The sequence below is a fragment of the Rattus norvegicus genome, chromosome 14 (assembly GCF_036323735.1).
Source record: "Rattus norvegicus strain BN/NHsdMcwi chromosome 14, GRCr8, whole genome shotgun sequence".
NCBI classification, from domain to species: domain Eukaryota; kingdom Metazoa; phylum Chordata; class Mammalia; order Rodentia; family Muridae; genus Rattus; species Rattus norvegicus.
The window spans coordinates 37,749,985-37,772,318 of NC_086032.1; the positions used below are offsets into that span (position 1 = coordinate 37,749,985).

The following is a 22,334-nucleotide window of genomic DNA, read 5'->3' on the forward strand; positions in this document are numbered from 1 at the left end:
GTAGTGGCTCCGATATGGACTCGCCGGGCAGCGAGAGAAGCCCTGGTTCCCTTGGGAGCCTGACTCTCAAGGCCACACAAATATTTCTCAGGGGCTGGGACGGAGAAGAGGTTTATTTTTCTTTTACAAAAAACCAAGCCCTTTTCCCCACTGGGCTTGATTTCTAGTTTGGAAAACCCCGCCTTTCTGGAACGCTGATTGGTCCAACTCCTTTTGAGATAATTTATGCCGCATCCATCCTGTCTGATTGGCTTCTCAGCTCAGTTCTGCTGGGAGTCGCATCCTACCTGCTTCGGAGGTGTACTGCCTATGCACATTCCTTGTACTCACTGTGCTGCTGCTGAGGTGTGAGGCAAACTCCGCTTGGGAACTGAGCTAGTGGAGAAAGGATCTTAAAAGCGACCTGATGGGTTCTGGGAAAGTCTTCCTTTTCTCTCCTTCCCTCCTGTGGAGTCAAACTAGAGGAGTGAGGTTGATATTCTTGTTACTAACCCTGCATCTGGGAAACTGGTGAGTAAACTGAGGGACTTGAAATTGTCTCCTTAATTTTCTTTTTCCTTAAAAAAAAAAGATCATTCCAAGTAATTTGCATTTTCCCGGAACACGTGCAATGTTTGTCATCATTGTGTGTTTTTGATCCTGCTTACTTGGAGACAGCATGAACTTGGCCTATTTCTGAAGCAAGGATGTTAGTTCGTTTGTTTTTGAGTTCTAAGGGATTATAAACTAATGTAGGCTCCATTTCCACAAAGGAGATTAGGAGTAGAAATGACTTTGTCAATATATTTGAGATTAAATGCTCTTGATGAACTTTGTGGATGATTCTGCATTTTAAACACAAAGTTTTTTTCTTCAGAAACTTTGTGTTACATAGCATGATGTTTATGCTGTATGTATATAAGCAAATATTATGATTTTTTTTACTCATATTTTGGGTAACATTCTTGATTGAGTTGTTCTTCCCTAAGCTAGGTTTGACAATACATCTTACAGCTGTAAAGATATATATTCACAAAATATCAGAAAGGACTCGATATTTTATTAGAAACAACTTTGAAACTCTCTCAGGACACTACGAATGTCCTGCTATATTTTTGTGTGGTACTACCGTACATAAACCTTCAGGGTGACAGGAGCAAGAATAGACTGTTAAGCCTTTTGAAAACTTTGAAGCCATCTTGTGCCTGATAGACAATCACACTTGGCCTGTGGAGGAGACAGTGGAGAAGATGTTGTCACGTTCAGTAAAGGCACAGATACTTTAAAAGTTTGTATATACCATTCATGCATTGTTTCACTGGCTTTAAATAAATTTGCATTCAAGTTATGGTCTTCTAGGCTTTATTCTTGCTTAGAATTCCAGTAAAGCACTCTTACAATTTTTTATATGGATTTTTGTTGTCATTACCAGTCAATAGAACACCTGTATATCCTTGGGATGTGAACACTGGATGACAGCATAAGCAATATTGGCCTCCCTGGATTGGAAATTTGATATTTAGTATGTTTAGCTTTCATTCGAGTGCTACAGTTCTATTTGTCCTTTTGCCTTAGACTTTTAAATGTTCTCTATGTAGAGACCATGTGATGAATGATTCATTCTATATGCTATGTTGTAATCGTGTATGTCCTTGAATATGTCGTGTTTAATAGGAGATATTTAAGGAGAATTGTTACTTTTATACCACTGCAAAGGAAAGCTCAGATTGGCTCAGTGTTTTTCTGGAGTAACAACCTGCATGCTCTTTTTCTCTTTATAACTTCGCATTTCTATTTCAGTCATGTCGGGACACTGTCTCACAAAGAACACATTGTCTATCCAAATGGATGTTTCTTTCCGAGTCGATTCAGATTATATTCATTGTAGCTGGCTCTCAAACTCTCATCAAGCTACTTGGGGTAAAGAGCTCTGTGGTGCAGTGGGCAAGGAACTCACTGGATGGAGGCTTTTACCTGCCACAGCTTTTTAAACTCAGTGGATACAGTAGTTTCATCTACAAAATGTAGGATAGCAATAGACCATGTCTGACTGCTTCAAATATCCACAGTCAATACATCTGAGATTTAAAAGGACATATGCAGTGATTTAAGGGTCTTTTTGTGGGTCTGAGTGGTAATGAAGAGGAAGTTTCTAATGTGGCTACCATCTCCTTTTTTTTACTGTATGTGTGAAAGAATGAATATGTTTCAAGGTTCAAATTTATAAATAATTCATCATTATTATATAGATAAACTGGATTACTTTTGTAAGATGAACAAATGCATATTGAAACGTCTAAACACTGCTACTATTCTTATGGTCCTCAATTATGAGCACTTATGGCTTTATTTTATAAAGCAGCCAACCATGTGATTAATTTTAAACTCTTTCAAGGCATATTTGTAGAAAATTGTCATCAATACTTATAAACTATGTATGATAATAAATATTATTTTTCTTTCCCCTATTCATTTAAGGTTTCTCTTCTCAACACATCAAAGGTTCTGTCTGTAAGAATTTCAATGTCATAATAGTTTCTAAAATACTTGTGCAACGTCATTTATTTAGATATTTAATAACTTGGGTTATGTTACTTTTTATATGAAATCAATGGGGAGGTTTTATTTCCATATTAGTTTCCATAAAGAGCAAAGGGAGACAGTATATTGACTTTCCATATTGCTGAGTTATGAAAACTGATCCTCTTGTTGGATCTAAAAGCTCTGGTCACAGAGCCTGGGCTTCATTCTCCAGGAGAGTCTGTAGCATCTTGAAAACTTGGCTTATGCTTCACCAGCCTGATTTCACTTTTGTAATGTTAAAAACTATACATAAGTTAATCAAGTTTACATGGAGTTGAAAAGATCTCTTAAGATTTTAGCTGTTCCATAAAAAAACAAAAAAAGCCATTGTAACCTTTGTCTGAGAAGTTACATTTTTGGAAACCTGCAGAAATATGATATATTTAAACATTTCCAATGGGTTAAAAAATCCACTGCAGCATTCAGTTTTTCACGTTCAAATATTCAAATGCATCTACTTTAAAAATATATTATTTTAGGTCATTTCAAGAATAAATTTATTATGAGTATGGTAGTTAATAGAAGATTTTTTATATTTTTCTAGCATTTAGGTTTATTTTTCTAGTACAATGCCCATGATAGCCATGTAATTGTCCCGTGATTACAAATATTAAAAGAACTCTAGAGACAAATTGATTTTGAAATGAGATTATAATTGATGAAAGTTCTGAATAGAGTACCTTTTAGATTATCTAAACACAAAGTTTCAGTCCAGCTGCCCTCCATTCTTTTTATTGAAACACTTTGGGCCAAGCAATAAAGGAAATGCATCATACTGCATTCAGAGTTCATATATGTTTTGTACTTAGATGCATGACATTATATTTGTTTCAGAGTACAAGAATGAAAGTAGAGTCAAGAAAAAGAAGTGAGTCAAGGTAGGAGAGAAAACTGAGTAAGGGCTGTGTAGTCCTGGGAAAACGAAGATCACATGTAGCAAGTGACTTCCTAAAAGGGAGGGAATGTTGGGAACAACTTAAATGAGGGAACCCTGGTATGCATCATCAAATTTCAGTTTTACTTTCAGCTCTCATTTCTTCCTGAGTGATTTCAGGCAACTTTTGGGGCACAGAAAACTCATTTTCCAAAGTTAATTCTAAGCTATTAAAAATATTTGGGAAAGTTCCTGCACATAATAGTTTGAGAAGGACATAGTATCAGATATTTTGTAGATTCATCATAATTCTAATATTATTTAACTTTTATAGTGGGTTTTTAATAGTGTAGAATTAAATATTAAATGTCATTTAGATTTTAATGAGATCATCATTTATTTATTACAACATATTTACTGAGTACTAATAATTACAAAGACAGTGAATAGAGGTAGGCTTAATCCAGCAAATGAGGTAAACACATGCTTTATACAAATGAAGATTATCTCTCTGCTAAGTTCTATTAAAGAAAAATATATGGACCAAATAAGGGAACAGAATATCAAAAGTCCAAAGAAAGTTTTTCTATAGTTCTTCATCTAAGGGTGAGATCTTGTGAAATGTTCTCCTCCCACGTTGGGATGTCAAGTGGCATTTTGTTATTTAAGTTTTGTTTAATCAACTATATTGAAGAGATTTCAGGTGTGTAACTTTCATGTCCTATCTAAGAAACGCTGTCTATAATAGTGGTAATCAACCTGTGGGTCAAAAATCCTTTGAGTTTACCTATCAGATATCCTATATATCAAATACTTACATTATGTATAACATTATGTGTAACAGTAGGAAAATTACAGTTATAAAGTGGCAACAAGATAGATTGTATGGTTGGGGAATCATCACACCATGAGGAATTGTATTAAAGGGTCACAATACTAAGACAGTTTAAAACCACTTGTCCAGCTGACAGTGGTCTGATCCCTCGGCCCTTAGAACTTTTCTATCTTCTTTCCTTCAGTTTTCCCTTAGCTGTCAGTAGAGGGTTTATTGAAAATGTCTCAGTCAAGTGTGGATAGTAGATGGATTCTGCATTTTGACCAATTGTGGATCTCTGAAGTCCTATTTGTTGAAACAAGAAGCTTCTCTGAAGAGAAGTTAGAGAAAAATCTTATCTGTGGTTATAAGTATTGAGAATGCAGTTTTCAATTACATTGGTTTAGGGAAAAGGTAGTAAGAGGTATATGATATCTCTAGTCATGAGTAGTTAGTTTGTAGAATAACCCGTTAGTTTCCTGCTGAGCAATCCTTAAGTATAATTACAAAGCTGTTTGTTATCCTTCAAATAAATATTTATTATTGTACAGTGATGGCATCACATTAGTTGGTAAATATGATTCATTGGCTTTTGTGATGGGTAGACCTACAAATTGATTGTCTCCTTTGGCATGTAACTCAGCATTTTCTGATGATGGGGGAGGCAACCCTGAAAGAGGACGTTGTTAGATCACTTCTGGCTTGGCTGCTTCAAGTGCTTTTTCTGAAGTTTATTGGTATTTTCAGCAATAGAGTTTTCCCTTTGAATTCTGAGAGGCAGCCAAAGGCAATGGTAATAGAATGTATTGTTTTGATAGTCTATTGGACTCATCTGATCAGCAGCTCAACAGTCAGTTTCTCATCCCTGATACTGGGTTTATTAGATAATATTTGGATTCTAGGGTGTGTATTATGACCCCATAATGAACAACTGTATATATATATATATATATATAATTTTAAAGTCAGAGAACACAAATCACTTTTTTCCAGGAATGAGCTGCCTGTTAGTTTATCTATTCCCATTGCTCAGCCATTGAACATTAAGAACAACACTAAATGGATCCAATTGGAATATGTATAGGATTATGACATTTGTAGATATCACTAATACACACACACATATATATATATATATATATGTATATATATGACATGAAATGCGACTAAACTCTGAATAATGAATCTATTATTCATTCATCTATCACTATTCATTATATATCAAATATATATATATGACATGAAAGGCGACTAAACTCTGGTTACTGCTCTTTCCCTCATTTTACAAATGGAAATACAAAGGAATAGATATTTTTAGAATATATTAAGGGTTATCTTGCTCTTAAGAGCTAAATCATAGAAATCCATATGTTCTCAGGCCAGAACCTGTATTCTTAATACCAAATATTCCATATCACAAATGTACTGTAAGTCAAAACCATGAGTGTGTTTCTCAATGGATGGAGACTGAAGAGCAAAGAAACAAGGGAAATATTACATAATGTGAAGAGGAGAAAAAGAGACAGAAGAAAAGAGAGGAAGAGAAAGCCATGGAAATGTAATTGTGGGTTCATTGATGCAAACACAGTGAGTAGAAAGTCTAGTGTATACCTATCTCATAGGTCACTGAACTATGCTAGATTCATTATTTTAGGGGAAGCATTAGGCAAACTGGAGTACTTGATAATTAAAACTGACAGGGTCGAAAAGAAATAAAGCAAGAACTTTCAGTTTAGATAAAATTTGTATCTAAACAGCTACTTATTGTTTCAGGGGTCTATAGAAAATCACAGTGAGATTTATTATGTACAGGTGTACCACATACCAGAAGAAAGTAATGAAAGTCACAGGAAGCCACAGTTTCTCTACAAAGAGATAATAGATGCCTTATCACCAGACCCATTCAAGCAGAAGCTTGTGAGAGTGTTCTTGTACTCGGTGGGAGGCTGATGAGATTTATGGTTTTATCTATTTTTAAGCAGTATCTAATTTTCTCCATACTAAAATAGTTTGGCCAATTGAATTCTAATGCTCTAACAAATAGCCTTAGCTATTAATCCATTCAATGAATATTTCTTGCCCATTATTCATCTAATAACTATTTACTCAGTGCTCACCATGTATTAACCAGTGTCCTGGAACCTGATGCTAAAGTGGTGATCAAGAAAAACCTTTGGCCCCTTGTATTTGTAAGTTATAAGAAGAACATAGATATGACACGGGACAGATATATGAGGTATTATTACAATTGAGCTTGAGTTCTGTTGCTTATTGTGTTGACAGTATGTTAATAGAAACAAATAAATACAATAAAACCAATGTAAGCTGTCCACATGTGCTAAGTGAGGTGCAGTACTAATGGTTAATACTCTGGTCTCAATGAAAATCCGAGCAAAGACCATATGCTCTGGATTATGTTAGACTGAAGTTGATCCAGAGCTGTAGAATGAGAGCTCAAGAAATATGTAACAGTCGTGTGTGTGTGTGTGTGTGTGTGTCTGTGTGTGTGTGTGTGTGCGTGCGTGCATGCGTGCGTGTGTGTGTGTGTGTGTGTGTGTATGTGTGTGTGTGGTGCTATTAGGAAGTTTGATAGTTTTTGGAAACGTCATTGCTCTGATAATCTCATGTAACATTACAGTAGAAACAGCAGTTTGGTAAAGGCTCTAATTTTCTATAACAGTAAAGTTCTGAATTGTACATAGCATTTTCTTCCAGAAACAATGTAGTCTGTAAATTGACATATCTCTTTACATTTTGACTGCTGAGTAGCAATGTTAAGAGACTACTATGCCACCGGGACATGGAAACACACTTAGAAATTCTATATGATAACTTGCAGCTGCAGGGATAGATTAGAAAATCAATGCTAATGCATGTTGGGTTTAATATTAACATTTTACTCTTGGTGTGGTCCAGTTTCTGAAATAGATTTAGAAGTGTTAGGGTTAAGGGTTATGGCCATTAAATAATCATTGTGTGTACTTCTGAGATGATCACTTGAAGTTGTACAATAGGAGAATTTCTTAAATGCAGGGATGAATTTGCTTCTCTGTCATTAGAGATGTATGCAATTTTCAGAACATTCATCTAATATGTGTAATTCATTGTTTTCAGTAAGGCATACATTTTTCCTAAAGAAGTCATTTTTAATGCATTAAATTTGATCTCAATGGACAACTTCAATCTATAAGGTATTTTGTTATTTGTGCAAGTGATTTATGAACAAATGCATATTTCCAGGATTTACTTAGAAGCAATTTCATTTTAATTGCCCACATTGTCACAATTAGCATATATGAGAAAAAATGATTGCCTAGTTCTCTTACACTCATTCGTATCCCTTGCTTTCTGAAAGAAATATTTCACAAGGATCTTATATTAATGAACACTATACTCTATTTTAAATCTCAGGACAAGATACTGGCTGGCATGTTTCTCTTATTTGAATTACTAAGTCTGAATTCTTTCCCTTTAAAATATTTTAAAATATCCTGTAATTGAATAAGAATCAACATGATGCCTTTACTTTAAAAAACTCTTGCAGATTTAAAGCATACACTTGATACATAAAGGCATCAAAGATTTAGAAAATATAAATGTCTTGAAGGATTGTGTCATATATAAATCCAGTTTATGTGTTGTCAGGCTTTATAGATATAAATTGAAATAGAAACTCTGATGTTCCCTTTAATATAATTTATATGTAGTGGATACTTAAAAAGTACTGTTCTGAAGATTATATTTGCTTTCTCTTTCTCAAACAAACAAACAAACAAACAAACAAACAAACAAAATCTCTCATGGAAGTGGTTACAAGGAACATTTATAATCTTTGGACATTGACCATATCCCTGAAGACTTTTCAAAGGATCCAAGGTTCCTAGTTTACTAAAGTCACTTTACGGGGCTAAAGAGGTGACTTGACATTTGGGGCAGAATGATTTTAGAGGACCAAACTTTGATTCCAGGAATTTGCATTGCATGACTGGAAACTTTCTGTAAATTCATCATTGAGGGTCTCTTATCATGTTCTGCTTTCCAAAGAAAAACCCCCACCTCCACATACACACAGATTTCAAAACGAATCTCTGATTTTAAGGACAGAGTTAGCCCAGAAAATAAAACAGAAAAAAATCAAAATGTTGGCAAGTTGCCTGTTTTATTAGTAATATTTGCTGCTTTTTTTTACTGTCATACATATCAATAAAAATAAAGCTTTTGAAATGGATATCAAAAATATTAAGAAAAATATTTTTATCATTTTATTTTTATTGTCCTAAATATATGTTTCTAGTTATGATTTTTTTTCAAAAATCTACTCTGCGCTACTCCTACTTTCTTTTACTCATTAGTGAAAAATTTTTCAATCATATAGTTCTAATCTGACTTAGTAAACTAGGTTGCAAAAGCTTAGGAACTCTTCAAAATCTTGTTGAAGACAACAATGACCTGAGAAGACCTCACTCCTATGGAAGGAGCTATGGAAAGTTGAAAACAGTGAAGGGAGGGAGAGTCACTCACTCTCCTTTTAGGGACCTGGCTGCTGGTAGGTTACCCCTCGCATTGATGGAGTGGAACTAATATGTGCAAAGGTAGCCCTACTAGGACTTATCAGGTTATTAAAAATAAAGCTATACTCCTTTTGAATTGGTTTAATATTTTATACTAAAGATGAGCACTGATTTATAAATAATTTTTTAAAAAAATTCTCTCAGTTCTATAAACATGAATTTTGTGTTTATGTGTGCATATGTAAATAATATATGTGACTGTTATTTCAATAAATTAATCAATATTTCTAAATTACTTCACAAAGAGCAAGTCTCTGATTCTATTAATGGTTGTAAAATGCCATTTGTCTGTCTTCTTACTAATGATGCTTAAACGTCTTTTTATATTTTAATTTATTTCATATTACTACCAGTGAATGTTAACATAGTTCCATATATTTACTGGTTTTTACAATCTTTGAGTTCTCATATGCTTATTGTGATGTGTATCTTTCTTGTCTCTAGTGAGGTCTAAGTTGAACTTTGTTATATAGCTTTTCTAATTTTTCTCTTTCATTTTGTTGTTTATTTATGTGCTTTAAGAGTTGTCAGTTTATTGATTTTCAAAATTAACTCTATCTGCAGTTTCTGTTAGGAATCTGATTTTTATTTTTATAACTGAATTAATCACAATTTCAATGCAATTTGCTAGATATTCCACTATTTTATTTCTAAACAAACTAGTCATTTTTTTCTTACCAAATCTTTCCATATCACTAGATTTAATTCTGAAGATTTAAATTATTTCCATTGACAGATTTTTGTTTTGCTAAGTTAGCAAAATTTTAAAATTTATTTTTAATACTTTTGTTTTCTGAGAATTTTTGCATGCAAACAATGGTAATTTTAATGAGCGATTTCCCCATAGACTCCAGTATTTTAATATTATCTCCACTTGGTGCTGCTGTTTGTGGAGCTTTAAGACGTATGTCCATGTTGACAGAAGTTACTCACTGGGGCAGGCACTGAGGTTCAAAGCCTCACACTGTCTCTAGTTTGGTCTTTCTGCCTTGAGCTCTCTGCATGCTGTTCTTATTTTCATCTTCGAAATTTGCTACAATGCTTTCTGCTTTCATAGACACTTATCCTTCAGAAAGTCCAAGCAAAATGAAGTCTTTCACAAGTGTCTAGGTCATGGGTCTTATCACAGCAATAGAAGGGTAGTAAATATGCATGTGTGTCTGATGAAGTTAATTCTCCATTCTTTTTGCTCCAATTTCTACTCCATCTCCACGGTTACTCTCTTTCAATCATATGCATTTTGTTTTACTCATTTTTACACCAAGTCCAGGCAGCACTACCAGTGGTTATGTGCACAGCTTAAGAACATCTGCTAGAACAAGACAAAGAATTGATAAATGAGACCTCATGAAACTGGAAAGCTTCTGTAAGGCAAAGGACATATTAAATAGGACAAATTGGCAACCTACAGATTGGGGAAAAAACTTCACCAATGCCATATCTAATAGAGGGTTAATATCCAAAATATATTAAGAAGGCAAGAAGCTCACCACCAGAAAAACCAAACAATCCACTCAAAAGATGGGGTATAGAACTAAACAGAGAATTCACAACAGAGGAATCTCAAATGGCTGAGGAGCACTTAAAGAAATGTTCAAAGTCCTTAGTGATCAAAGAGTGGCAAATCAAAACACACCAGAGATTCCACCTTGTACCAATCAGAATGACTGAGATCAAAACCACAAGTGACAGCACATGCTGGTGAGGATATGGAGAAGGAGGAACACTCCTCCATTGCTGTTGGGATTGCAAACTGGTACAACCACTCTGGAAATCAATCTGGAGATTCCTTGGACACAGTAAAAACAGTGCTAAGAGGAAAACTCATAGCTCTGCATGCTTCCAAATAGAAACCTAAACATAGTAAAAGCCATATACAGCAAACCAGTAGCCAACATCAAACTAAGTGGAGAGAAACTTGAAGCAATCCCACTAAAATCAGGGACTATAGAAAGCTGCACACTCTCTCCATACCTATTCAATATAGTACTTGAAGACCTAGCCAGAGCCATCAGATAACAAAAGAGGTCAAAGGGATACAAAACGGAATGGAAGAAGTCAAAATATCACTATTTGCAGACACATTACTTTTTATAATTTGAAATTTTTCCCAGTCGTGGAAGAATCTGTATAATTTTTCATTCCACGCTTATCACTGTCTTTCACATAAAAACTTGCTTTGTATTGTGCTAACATTTAAAACAATTTCTTTTATCCAGCTCTAGTACTGGCACTGTAGGGCCACATGGCATCTGTGGAATATTTTCATCTCAGTCACCAAAGCATCTCACCAGCTAAGCTCCAACCCATACTACACTGCTGATTGCTACTCTCTGAGCCCGACAGCAATCTCTCTACCAATCTAGTTCCCAAGGCAGGTTGTCACCATGCCAGACAAACACTTCCCAATTCCCTGGCAGGCCCAGTGTATCCTGTCACCACACACTCTCTTGAACTCAATTAAATCGCCACATGAAAGAACACACCACACAATAACCTCTAATCCAGTTGATAAGATATAATTGTCCTACTAAACAGCACAAAATCCTGTACACATCAAACCGGGAAAGGTAATAACAATTGAAATGTAAATAAGAAATACCCAATTTAATAAAGATGGAGGAAAAAAAAGAATAGCCATGCCAACCTGTAAGTGTGCAGAGAGAAATCTTAACATCTGCCTCCATCTTCTCTCGGCTGCTCCTTTCTCCTCCCCCTCTGGTCTCCTCCTCTCTAAAACTTTTCTCCTGTGCATCCTTCCTGCTCATCTAATGACAGGACTCATTCTATCCTGTACCTGCCTTCACCTGCATAATGACATCAACCTACAGGTTTAATATTTCCAATTGACAATGGAATAAGGACAATTTCTAACAGTATTTTTGGCAAATATTTACATGTTTAGTGCATGCTCAGGATGTGACGGGCCATTCTTTGTCTTTTGTTCTCCTTAGGTTTTTGTGATCACATTTTTTGCTTCTTTCCTACCAATAAAAGTAGAAAGGACCATGTATCTTTCTCCCCCTAACTTTGTCAAAGTGTTTTGAGCTATTTAGTAATTCTCATCTTAAAGCAAAACAGCACTCAAGCATACTAAACAAGCTAAGTATTTTCCATGTGGTCTATGTGAAAGGGGAGATGGAAAGACCTTAGGAGCCAGTGACCCCAAGGAAACAGCATCTTCCAGACACCATACTGCTGTAAGTACAAATTCACAGAAACTGTGAATTCATAAGACTTGTACAAATTTGGTCAAACTAGACCTAATCTCAGCATAGAGAATGAGAAATAGTTATAAATTCTCACCCCATTTATTTTATAGATTCATGGGAGGAAAAAAATCAGTTTGCTTCATTGTGTTACATTGGATATATCAACAAAATTTAAGACAAGCTTTAGGCTCAGGAATAGCTGACCAACACAAAATGGATATTAATTTGCATATATGTGTGTGTATGTGTGTCCGTGCGTGTGTGCATGTTTATGCCTTTATTTATTTATTAGACTTTTTGTTCTTTGAATTTTGTTATGTTTATGAGGGAGAGTGTGAGGTAATGTAAGGTGTGTAGGGCTTGGGAGAAGGGAGGATCTGAGAGGATTTGGGGTAGGGGCAGAAGTATCATTCAAATGCAGTATATTAATAAAAGAAAACACTAACCAGTTGGCACATGACAACAAAATGCTACAGAACCTTGCTGAGAAAGATAACCATTCTGACCCATTCCTTGTTGAAATTCGATCTTTTTCCTGATCTGTTAAATTTAAGTAAGTATATACAACTTCACTGATGTGAACTTTCCTAAGATTGAAGGCATACGTGTCTTTTATGAAGGTTATAGTATTGATCAGATCCATAATATTATTTACATGAATTTTTATGATATTAACATATTTGACATTCTTTGGGTGACAAAGAACCAAGATCTGAGACAAGATAGCCTAGAGACTGCATAAAATGAAGTAATATTCTTCTAAAAGGAAAAAAGTTAGTAATAAAATGACTTCTAATGACGTTCTATTATACACTTCCTATGGCATTGCTTAGCGATGAGAGAAGTTCCCTCTTTCAGAAGATGGGAAGAAACACAGAGATTCATAAGCAGACTTTACTCAGAGAGTATAAGGCCTTGGAACACTGAGCCCTTAAATGGATGCCTCCCTGAGATTCTTCCCCTTAGGACTCAGAGAATATCGCAGAAGGCAAACTCGTATGAGTGGATGTGCCAGCTGGATGGAAGAGACATCAAGAAAACAAGGTTCCCTGCATCACCATGTTCAAGGCACATGTGATCAACTCACTGAGATTGTGTCAATATACACAGGGCCTTCAAAGGATGCTATCGTGTACTTTTTGTATATGTTATGGCTTTCAGTACTAGTGTTCTTATTCAGATTTCTGAATGTAGAAATGGGTAGGTCTCTGATTTTTCTACCTTCTGGGCCATTTTCCTTCTCTTTGTTTTGTTCAATTCCAATGTGTTAGACTTTATTTTATCTTTCATATTATTATATTATATTGTTATATTATATTCATTGCAAATTATTATCCACCAAAATTTTATTTGTTTTCTAATAAACAAATTTGTTTGGGAAGGAGGTGGGGAGGGACAGAGGGAAAGAATAATCGAGTTACATTATATGAGAAAAAAGATGAACGGTTTTCTCTATAAAAGTTTCTGCAGGAAAATAGTTGTCTTTAAAACATTATTTTGTTTTGAATATAGTAATTACTATGCTATGCACAGCTACTCTCCACAACACTTACACTTGTAGGCAGTCAAGACAGAGCTCTTCACAGTAGGAAACCTCTTGTGCTTCAGTCAAAACAGCTGTGTGCTCTATAGCTGTTATTCTTTGCTATTCTTTCAGCCTCACTGAATTTCATTTCATTTCATTTTGTCTTGTTTTGTTTTGTGCAAGTCATTTATCGAAAGGACCTGTATCTGCTACAAAGACATTCAGTTGAATCTTCATGACGAGTTTACCTCTTGACTGCAGAAAGGAGCATTTTCTAGATCCCCAGATGTGTATAGCCCTATACTTACTGTGTAGTTCATGTTTGAGATGTCTCCATACTCGTCAACAGTGGTGCTTGGGAAACCATCTCCCACTTTCCTACCTCTGCTTGGATTCTGAGAAACACAGAGTACCATACCAATAGACTCTTTCAAAATGCAACATTTGTCCAGATTTTAAAGATCTGCAACTGTAAAGCATAAGAACAATCTGGATCAAAAACTTTTAATGACTTCTTTAAGTCCTGCAGTTTCATTAACAGAACAATACTAATGTATATTCTAAACCTTCTATGTCCTATGGGTTTTAATCTGGGGATATTGTCTTTTCCCTTCTATTTTCTTCATCTAGAAATATCTAAGCCTACAGCAATCACTCCATAGTTATTGTAAATAAGATAGCATCATTTTGCAGATGCTTGCTGCCAACCATTGGACTGAGCATGGGGATCCCAATGGAGGAGTTAGCAAAGGACTGAAGGAGCTGAAGGGATTTGCAACCCCAAAAGAAGAACAATAATATCAACCAACCAGACACCCCCACCCCCACCCCAGAGCTCCCAGGGACTAAACCACCAACCAAAGAGTACTCATGGAGGGACTTCAGCTGCATTTCCTGGAATCAATGGGAGAAGAAGCTCTTGGTCCTGTGAATGCTTAATGTCCCAGTGTAGGGAAATGCAGGGGTGGTGAGGTGGGAGTGGGTAGGTGGATTGGGGAGCATCCTTAGAGAAGCAGGGGGAGGGGATGGTATAGGAGGTTTGAGGAGGGGATCCCTGGAAAGGGATAACATTTAAAATGTAAATAAATAAAATGCCCAATTAAAAATACTAAGGAAAAAAGATATCATTTATAAAAGTAGCATTAAAATTGAAGCTAGACTATAATTCCCAGCTCAATTGCTTAGTAATTTTTCCAAATCAATAGGTACTATTCAGCATTTTTCTATTTTACTCATGAATCATTATCAGCAACTTATTTTCCTAGCACTCATAGGGATTGCATAGTGTTTCATACTTATATTTACAAAACGAATTATGTGATTATGTCTACCAATATATAATATGCAATAGTGTCATTTAGTGATAAATACGTATAGAGTAAAATAAAATAGCTATAACATTAAGTGTTATAATATTCTGTCATTAAAGAGAGAGTAGATTGTTTTATACCTTAAATGTTTGTTGAATTCATACAGAGCTAACAACTGCATTATTATCTATGGTATTATAATCCCTAACAGATATCTTTCTACCACAATCTCATCCTCCTAGCTCATCATATGTTTGCTTGGTGTACATTGAAACAGCACGGTCTTTCTTATTTTATTGGAGGCCCTCACACTTTTACTCGCAGAATCATCCCTGACTCTGTGTGCATTCAGAACTTTTGGAAAAATTATTTGTGTCTCACATTTATATTTAAATTAAATCACATCATTTGCATTAAATTAAGAGCTCTTAACTGGGCTCTATTTACTGAATGTTTTATGAAAACAGTAAAATATGTAAACTATATATTTTGATAGCCACTTTTCCTTGAAAGGGTTTTAAATCATCTACCAATTTCATTTACTGATATTAGCATGACAGTATTTGAAAGTTCAGCTAATTAAGTGAATAGATTGATGTGAAAACAAGATCAAAACTTATAGTCAGAATATCTGTGTATATATCATTTTTTTTTGAAAATGTTAAATGGTGCCAAATCAGGTTCCTTGCCCAAGTACACTTATCATGTTGCATTTAATGTCTATTGCTCATTCTTATTTCAGGAAATCAGAGTTAGTATAATCCCCACAAATAGTATTATAAATTGCCATTTGGATGATTTTATTAAAGGTGGTAGTATTAATAGTAGCAGCAGCAGCATCCATAGCTATAATAGGAATTTTGCTTGTGATGATGTAGTAATCATTTAGTTGGTCCCAAAGTTTTGAAGTATGAATAACAGTAACAAAATATGTATTATAATTACTACCCAGAGGTCTTATTCCATATATTCTCAGTAAGTAAGTAATAGTTTTTCTGTCCTTGTCCAGAATGTATATAGGGAATACTTATGTAAAAATTATGACCCTGTCACTGGATATCACTTGAAATTTTAATTTTTCTTTTTCAAACCATGGGAAACAGGCAGATAATACTCGTTTAGGGTTTAGAGAAATTCCTTAGGCAACTCATTAAGATGGTCTGGATTACACCCTGTTTTTTCTTAGATTAATGGGAGAGGCTCCACCGTGTGTCAGAATCAGAACGCACTGTTCTTTTCATGTGAACTATCTACAGAGTTTCTGTATAATTCATCATCCTAAGTAGGTCATTTCGTAAGAGGAGAGAGAGGGATTTAAAAATAATTCCGTAGCAACAGGTTCAAACCAGGCTTGTCCTGAGAAAAGTTGAGGAATTTTCATTTTGTGAATGAAAATTAGTTTATGGCAGTCGATTGATTCGCTTTAGGCAGAAGTATGTCATCATTGTGTTAAACATAGCTCCTCCTTTGATTGTATGACAGAGCCCCACTTGTCTTTTCTGATATTATCTCTCAAATAATAGGTAAAACCCTTTCTACATGAAAAAATATGTAATGTAGCCATGGAAGTACTTTCCTTATGCAATATTGTGTCATCAGAGGTCTTCATGGGGTACACTACATTAAGAGTTTAGAGGATGGGTCCCATATAGAAGGAACGGAATAGGGGTTAGGGGGATGTTGGCCCTGAAACCGGGAAGGGGAATAACAGAGAAATGTAAATAAGAAATATTCAAGTTAATAAAGATAATAAAGAGTTTAGGAAGATATGATACATATGACATCAAAACATTCTTTATTAACTAGTTACAGTTAACCATAGATGCAGAAGCATCAGTGTGTAGTAGAGATGCCAAGATGAGATAGGGTCTGTTAGAGACACTTGAGAGAAAAATAGAGAAGCAAGTATTGTGAGGAGGGCGAATATAAGAGAGAAGCTTCGTGCAAAACAGTTGCTTGACACCTGTGAAACTAGAAGGTGAAGACAAGTTTAGATGGAATGTGTTGAGAATACATTGTTCTTGTAAGAGAGGCATAGTGGACAGGATGCCTTAGAAAGGGAAGCATCAGACAAGAATAGGTTCAGTACTGCACTGCCTTAGAGGAGCTACTGGTAGCTTAGGGCCTCTATAGTCTCCGTGCTGCTCCCAGGTGCCTGCAGCTGGATAGGATGGAGAGCAATGTTGTCAGGACAGGGAATTTATCAGTGGATTTCAGGGTCATCCTGATAATGTTGACAGAATAATGTTCTGCCTCTCCCCAGAAAAAAGCTCCATTTAATTATTTATATTTTATGGCTAGAAATTCATTTCAGAACACTTTTTGGTATAGACAAAGCAGAAGTTTATTCTTAGGCTGTGATCTCTACTATATTAGGCCCTCTATTCATTAATATTATAAATTATATATTGGAAAATTATATAATACTAGTAAATGAAGAATAATGTCTGTGGTTTAACATGTATAAAGTATTGAGTATATATATATATATATATATATATATATATATATATATATATTACCTGTTTTCTTAGTAAATACTTAGAATCACTTTAAACATAAATGATAGACAAACTGCTTAATGTTATGTTCATATGCTCTTGTGCTCATGCTGTATTTTTATAGTTTTGGTAAATAATTGTAGAGAATGAATTCAAGACCTCATGCATGCTAGGCACGTGCTGGAGTTCTCAGCTGCTTTGCTAAGTTCCTAGCCCCGTTTTTCAGATTATTTATAAGCATTAATTGATGACACATGAACAATCTATTATTTGAATATTTAATTATTTACTAAGACATACTCATATTATAAAATGTCTGCTGTTTCTTAACTCAATAAACTCTGTTGTGTATGATATTTTTCAGTATTATTTGTTTGACTACATATGCTCTGTTTTAAGAAATCTTCGCTCTCTTGCTCTCTCTTGCTCTCTTGCTCTTACCCTCTTTCCCCTTTGTCCCTTCTCTCTCCCCATTCCCCTCCCCCTTGTCTCCACATGCTCAACTCCTCTACTCTTCTATTTCTTGACTACTCTTTCTCTTTCTCTGTCTTACTACCCTTAACCCCCTCCCCATGCCCTGAATAAACTCTATTCTATACTAAAAAAAAACAAAAAGAAAGAAATCTTCAAAAGTCATGTAAACCATGCTATTTGTCTTTGCCCTTTCCAGAATTTCTCACATTTTAAAGACATGGTAATTTCTCCTTAAATGAATGAAAACTGTGTGTTGGAGACTAAGCTCCTTAGAAAGTCTTTTTTCACAGAGAAGGTGTGATTCCTTAATATTCACACTTTCAGAAGTGTGATCCCTTGAGGTTATTATTTTACTTTCTTGGAACCAAAGGATAGACAAGGAATCATTCTAGACTTACATTTTTCAATAAGCTTCATATATACCTTTTATTGTATGTTCCTCCAAATTAGCAAATTCACATCCCACCACCTTTTCAGGATAAACTGCTTTTAGCTTATAAAAATTTTTAGAAACAAAAAAATAAACAAATCTTCTTTATATTATTCAACCCATAATGCATCCTGTAAATCAAACCCTTTCGTATCTATGAGATAGGATGTATGTGTTTTCCCCAGAATTAATGCCTATTAAATGATATATATGTCAAAGAAACCAACACAATATAAGGGTAGGCAAAAGTACTTAAAACCATTGGTATTTAATAGGTACAGTAGCTGATAATAATAATGAAACCGTTAATTATCATTGTACACAATTAGGAAAATTGCATAATCAAGACTCAAAGAGTCTTTGAGGTTGCATTTGCATGAATTTAAATTGCTTATAGACTTCTTTGAGAATGAGTCCAGAAAACTTCTAACGTTAGTAAAGGAAATTTAGTAATGAATTCTTACTTCCTATTGTTGCCAAAATATGTTGACTTTACAGTAATCTCCCAACTGTTTACAAGATCTACACAACCACTTGAATATAGTAGTTATGTTTCAAAAATGGAATTTTTCACTATATAAGTAAGACTACCATGATATTAAAATACTCTTAAAAAAATCCCGAAACTGATTTGGATAGCTTCAAAGAAGGTGTAGTGAAATTAGAATTAATTAAATTTCTTTTATATAATGAGATAAAATAAGGTTTTCTGCTGCATATTGAAGGAATAATATAACTCACTAAAACTTTGTTTATCAAAGTTTATCATATAAACTAGGGTGAAAAACCTTTAACTTACTGAGAGATTAGACTGCAATTATGTTTTAAGAGAAGGTTACATTCTTATATGTTCAGTGTCTCTTCCACAAATGCCAAACATTTAATTTTATATATCATAAATTGAGAGATGAAAGGGAGTTTAAAACATAGCTTATTAACAGTGTCTCTGCTACTAGAAGTTAAACAATTTACAATAAGATTGCAAGATGTCTCACCAGTCTGAATTCTTAGAATTTCAGTGTTTTCAATGTCTTAGTTTACCTAAGTATATACTTACTTATTTTAGAGAAACAAATGAGATGTATCTCAGAAAATAATATATTATAAGAGGATAATTTGCAAAATACATAAAAGACAAGTGAAGGAATAAAATACTTGCATAAAATTCTAATAACTAAATATTCATGGAAGTTTATATTTTCATTATTTGTAATAGCTATTGCTTTATTTGAAGTGTAGGGGAAAGCCTTCATTTTCATTTGTAAATGTTCCTACTATGGAGGCAGTATTTCGTTATCTTTGCTGAGCAGTGCAACTGTCAGACTCTCATACCCACCAACAGATCAGAGTCAAAGAACTAATCTCTCAGGTGCTGTTCCCCCATCAATAATGTACTAGAATACCAATAATATGACAGAAGCATAGAACTATGCTCTGTCAATTACCTTGTGATTCTACAGTGGAGATTTCCTAAGGGTGTAAAAAAAGTACATGTCATTATAATTCTTTTATCATTGAAGTAGGATGAACTGAAAGGCAAAGATTAGACTATGTCTTCCTGCGTTCGGGATGTGGCCTTGGTGAGAGAAACTGATAAAAGTTGGAGAAAACAATGAGAGGCAAGAATCACAAGTATATGTCTTCTTGTTTCCTAAGATAGATAGGAAATGAAAACCAAAAAGACCATTGTGACTTTATAAGTAGGAAAAAGCCAGGGTAAAGTGTGTTGGTTGCAAACTGATCTGAAAACCTTGTAACTTGCAAGCCTGGGCTACGTGACCACTATAATTCTGTTATGGCTTGTCCATACCACCTTCATTCTTGGACCAAAGAGACCAACTGCCCTTTTATACAACTAGTTATATTCCATGGGAAATTGATATGACATTAGACTTCTGCTTGGATATGATTAATAATTTACTTTTCAAAACCATGTAAAGAGTCAAATATTAGTTCCTGAGGCCAAGGTTTATATAATTCTCTTGCAGGAAAACAGACCAAGCCAGATGTTATTGGGCTGAGAAGTATGCCGGAATAGAAAAGAACAGACACACATTGAAAAGAAACTAAACACAACCAGCTCTTAGCTCAAAATATCAGAATCACTGCAGAGAGGATTTAGGAAACCAAATTCTTTAAAAGTAATCTTCCCTTTATTGTTTAAATTAATTGTGCATTGCTCAACATTTTGTACTGTTAAAAAAATGACAGATAAAATTAATGCATGTGGATAACAGTCTCATCTTGGTCCATGATTTTGGAGGGTTCACCAAGTAATTGTTATCCATTAAGTTGGGTTAGTAAACCCACATGACACAGAGAAAAAAGCAATATTAGACACTCACTTTCCTCTTGGAAATCTGGAAGCAAGATGATAGGGAGACAAAGAGAATGATTGTCCACAATGCCTTTCAAAAGCATATCTCAATTATGTATTACATTAAGTAATATGTAATACATTATGTATTAACATTACAATCCACCTTCAAAGATACTATTACTTTTCAGTGGTTCCACAGACTGGAGGTCAAAGTTTTACCTATGGATGCACACACATTAAATTTACAAAAAATAGTGTGTATTTACTAATAATTTATGTCCATAGCAATAGATATCTAGTAATAGTGCATACTGGTATAAATATACTAAGATAAAACTGATGTAAGTGATTTAGAAGAACACAGTTCCTTGAGTTTTTCAATGTTAGGTTAGGTATTGGACCTTGTTCACTGAATAACTAAAGGCTTAATAAAATAGAGTCTGTTGCCAAGTCTAGAATAAGTTCCATCAGACTAGAATGGGGTGGTTAAACTTCATGTAATAAAGAAATCCATTATTTCTATTTTCTATTTTTATCTATGTATAAGTAGTATAACCACATCTACACTTGTCTAACTTGAATATCTCTACCACTATTTGGCAACAAATTGAATTCTTATGCTTATTATAAATGGATCTGTGTTTGTATGTAGAGATGTAAGCAAATGCACATATGAGTATAGGAAAACAGTGTAGAAAAGAGTACACTACAGAAATGTGAAGAGGAAATGTTAAATGTATGGAGATGAGTAAGGACAGAATGTAGATCATGGGCCTGAGTTAGGACAAAGGATAAAAAGCTAATTCTTTTTCTAGCTCTAATTCTGTCTTGTCTAGTTTTTAGTCTGGTGGTCTTTAATGAAAGAATTAGAAATACAAACTTTTACTCCTTGTTTCTTTATATGCTTTCTTGATTCTTGTAATACATGTGTTAAATATTTTGCTAAATTATTATACATTTCCTTATGATTATTCATTACCAGGTCACCACATATGTTTTGGGTATTAAATCCTGAATAAGTCTAGGGAGCAACATTCATATTTTTATGGATAATCTGTTTAGGTTATGAGCAGTTTAAAGACAAATTCAATATTTGCTTTAGCATGCTTAATGTGTATTATTTTTAATGTATTTCTTATTTTAGTATTAGCTCGTAAGTTACTGCAGTTTAAACTAATATATATGTTTACCCTGTATTCATACTGCCATAGAAGTTACAATTTTGAAGTAACTTACATATTTATAAATATACCTTTTGATAAAACTTTTTCTGCAAAACATTCTCTTTGAATCATTTAGCATTGATAAAGCAGATGATGAAGATGATGAAGATTTAACTATGAACAAAACATGGGTCTTGGCACCTAAAATTCATGAAGGAGATATCACACAGATTCTCAACTCTTTACTTCAAGGCTATGATAACAAACTTCGTCCAGATATAGGCGGTAAGTCTGAAGTATCAGTCTCAGATCTTGATGGCTTCACTGGTGGTAATTTAGTCATTATCTCAGATCCAATAGATGTTTCTGTTATGGTTGACGGTTGTTAGACGCTGTGGTCACAGTCTTTAAGGAGTTCCTGGTCTGAGGGGAAACAGGAAACAAAACACTTTTAATGTGGTTTTGTGTCAATTGGTACTATAAAAGGTGTTGGCAAGGAGTTTTGATTAAGTGCTTTGGAAAGACCAAGGAGAATCATAAAAGTGATGGTGCTGAAAAATAATTGATGCTTCTAAATT

The 22,334-nt window shown here is 34.4% G+C and overlaps 1 protein-coding gene across 1 annotated transcript in view; it reads left to right on the forward strand.

Annotated features, from left to right (window-relative positions):
- The first annotated feature begins 307 nt into the window (after nucleotides 1–307).
- Gabrg1 (gamma-aminobutyric acid type A receptor subunit gamma 1) overlaps nucleotides 308–22,334 on the forward strand; it is a 71,360-nt gene continuing 49,333 nt past the window's right edge. Inside the window, exons 1-2 of the mRNA NM_080586.2 lie at nucleotides 308–510; nucleotides 21,893–22,041. Coding sequence (NP_542153.1) covers nucleotides 407–510; nucleotides 21,893–22,041 — 253 coding nt within the window. The 5' untranslated portion in view covers nucleotides 308–406. The remainder of the gene's footprint in view (nucleotides 511–21,892; nucleotides 22,042–22,334) is intronic.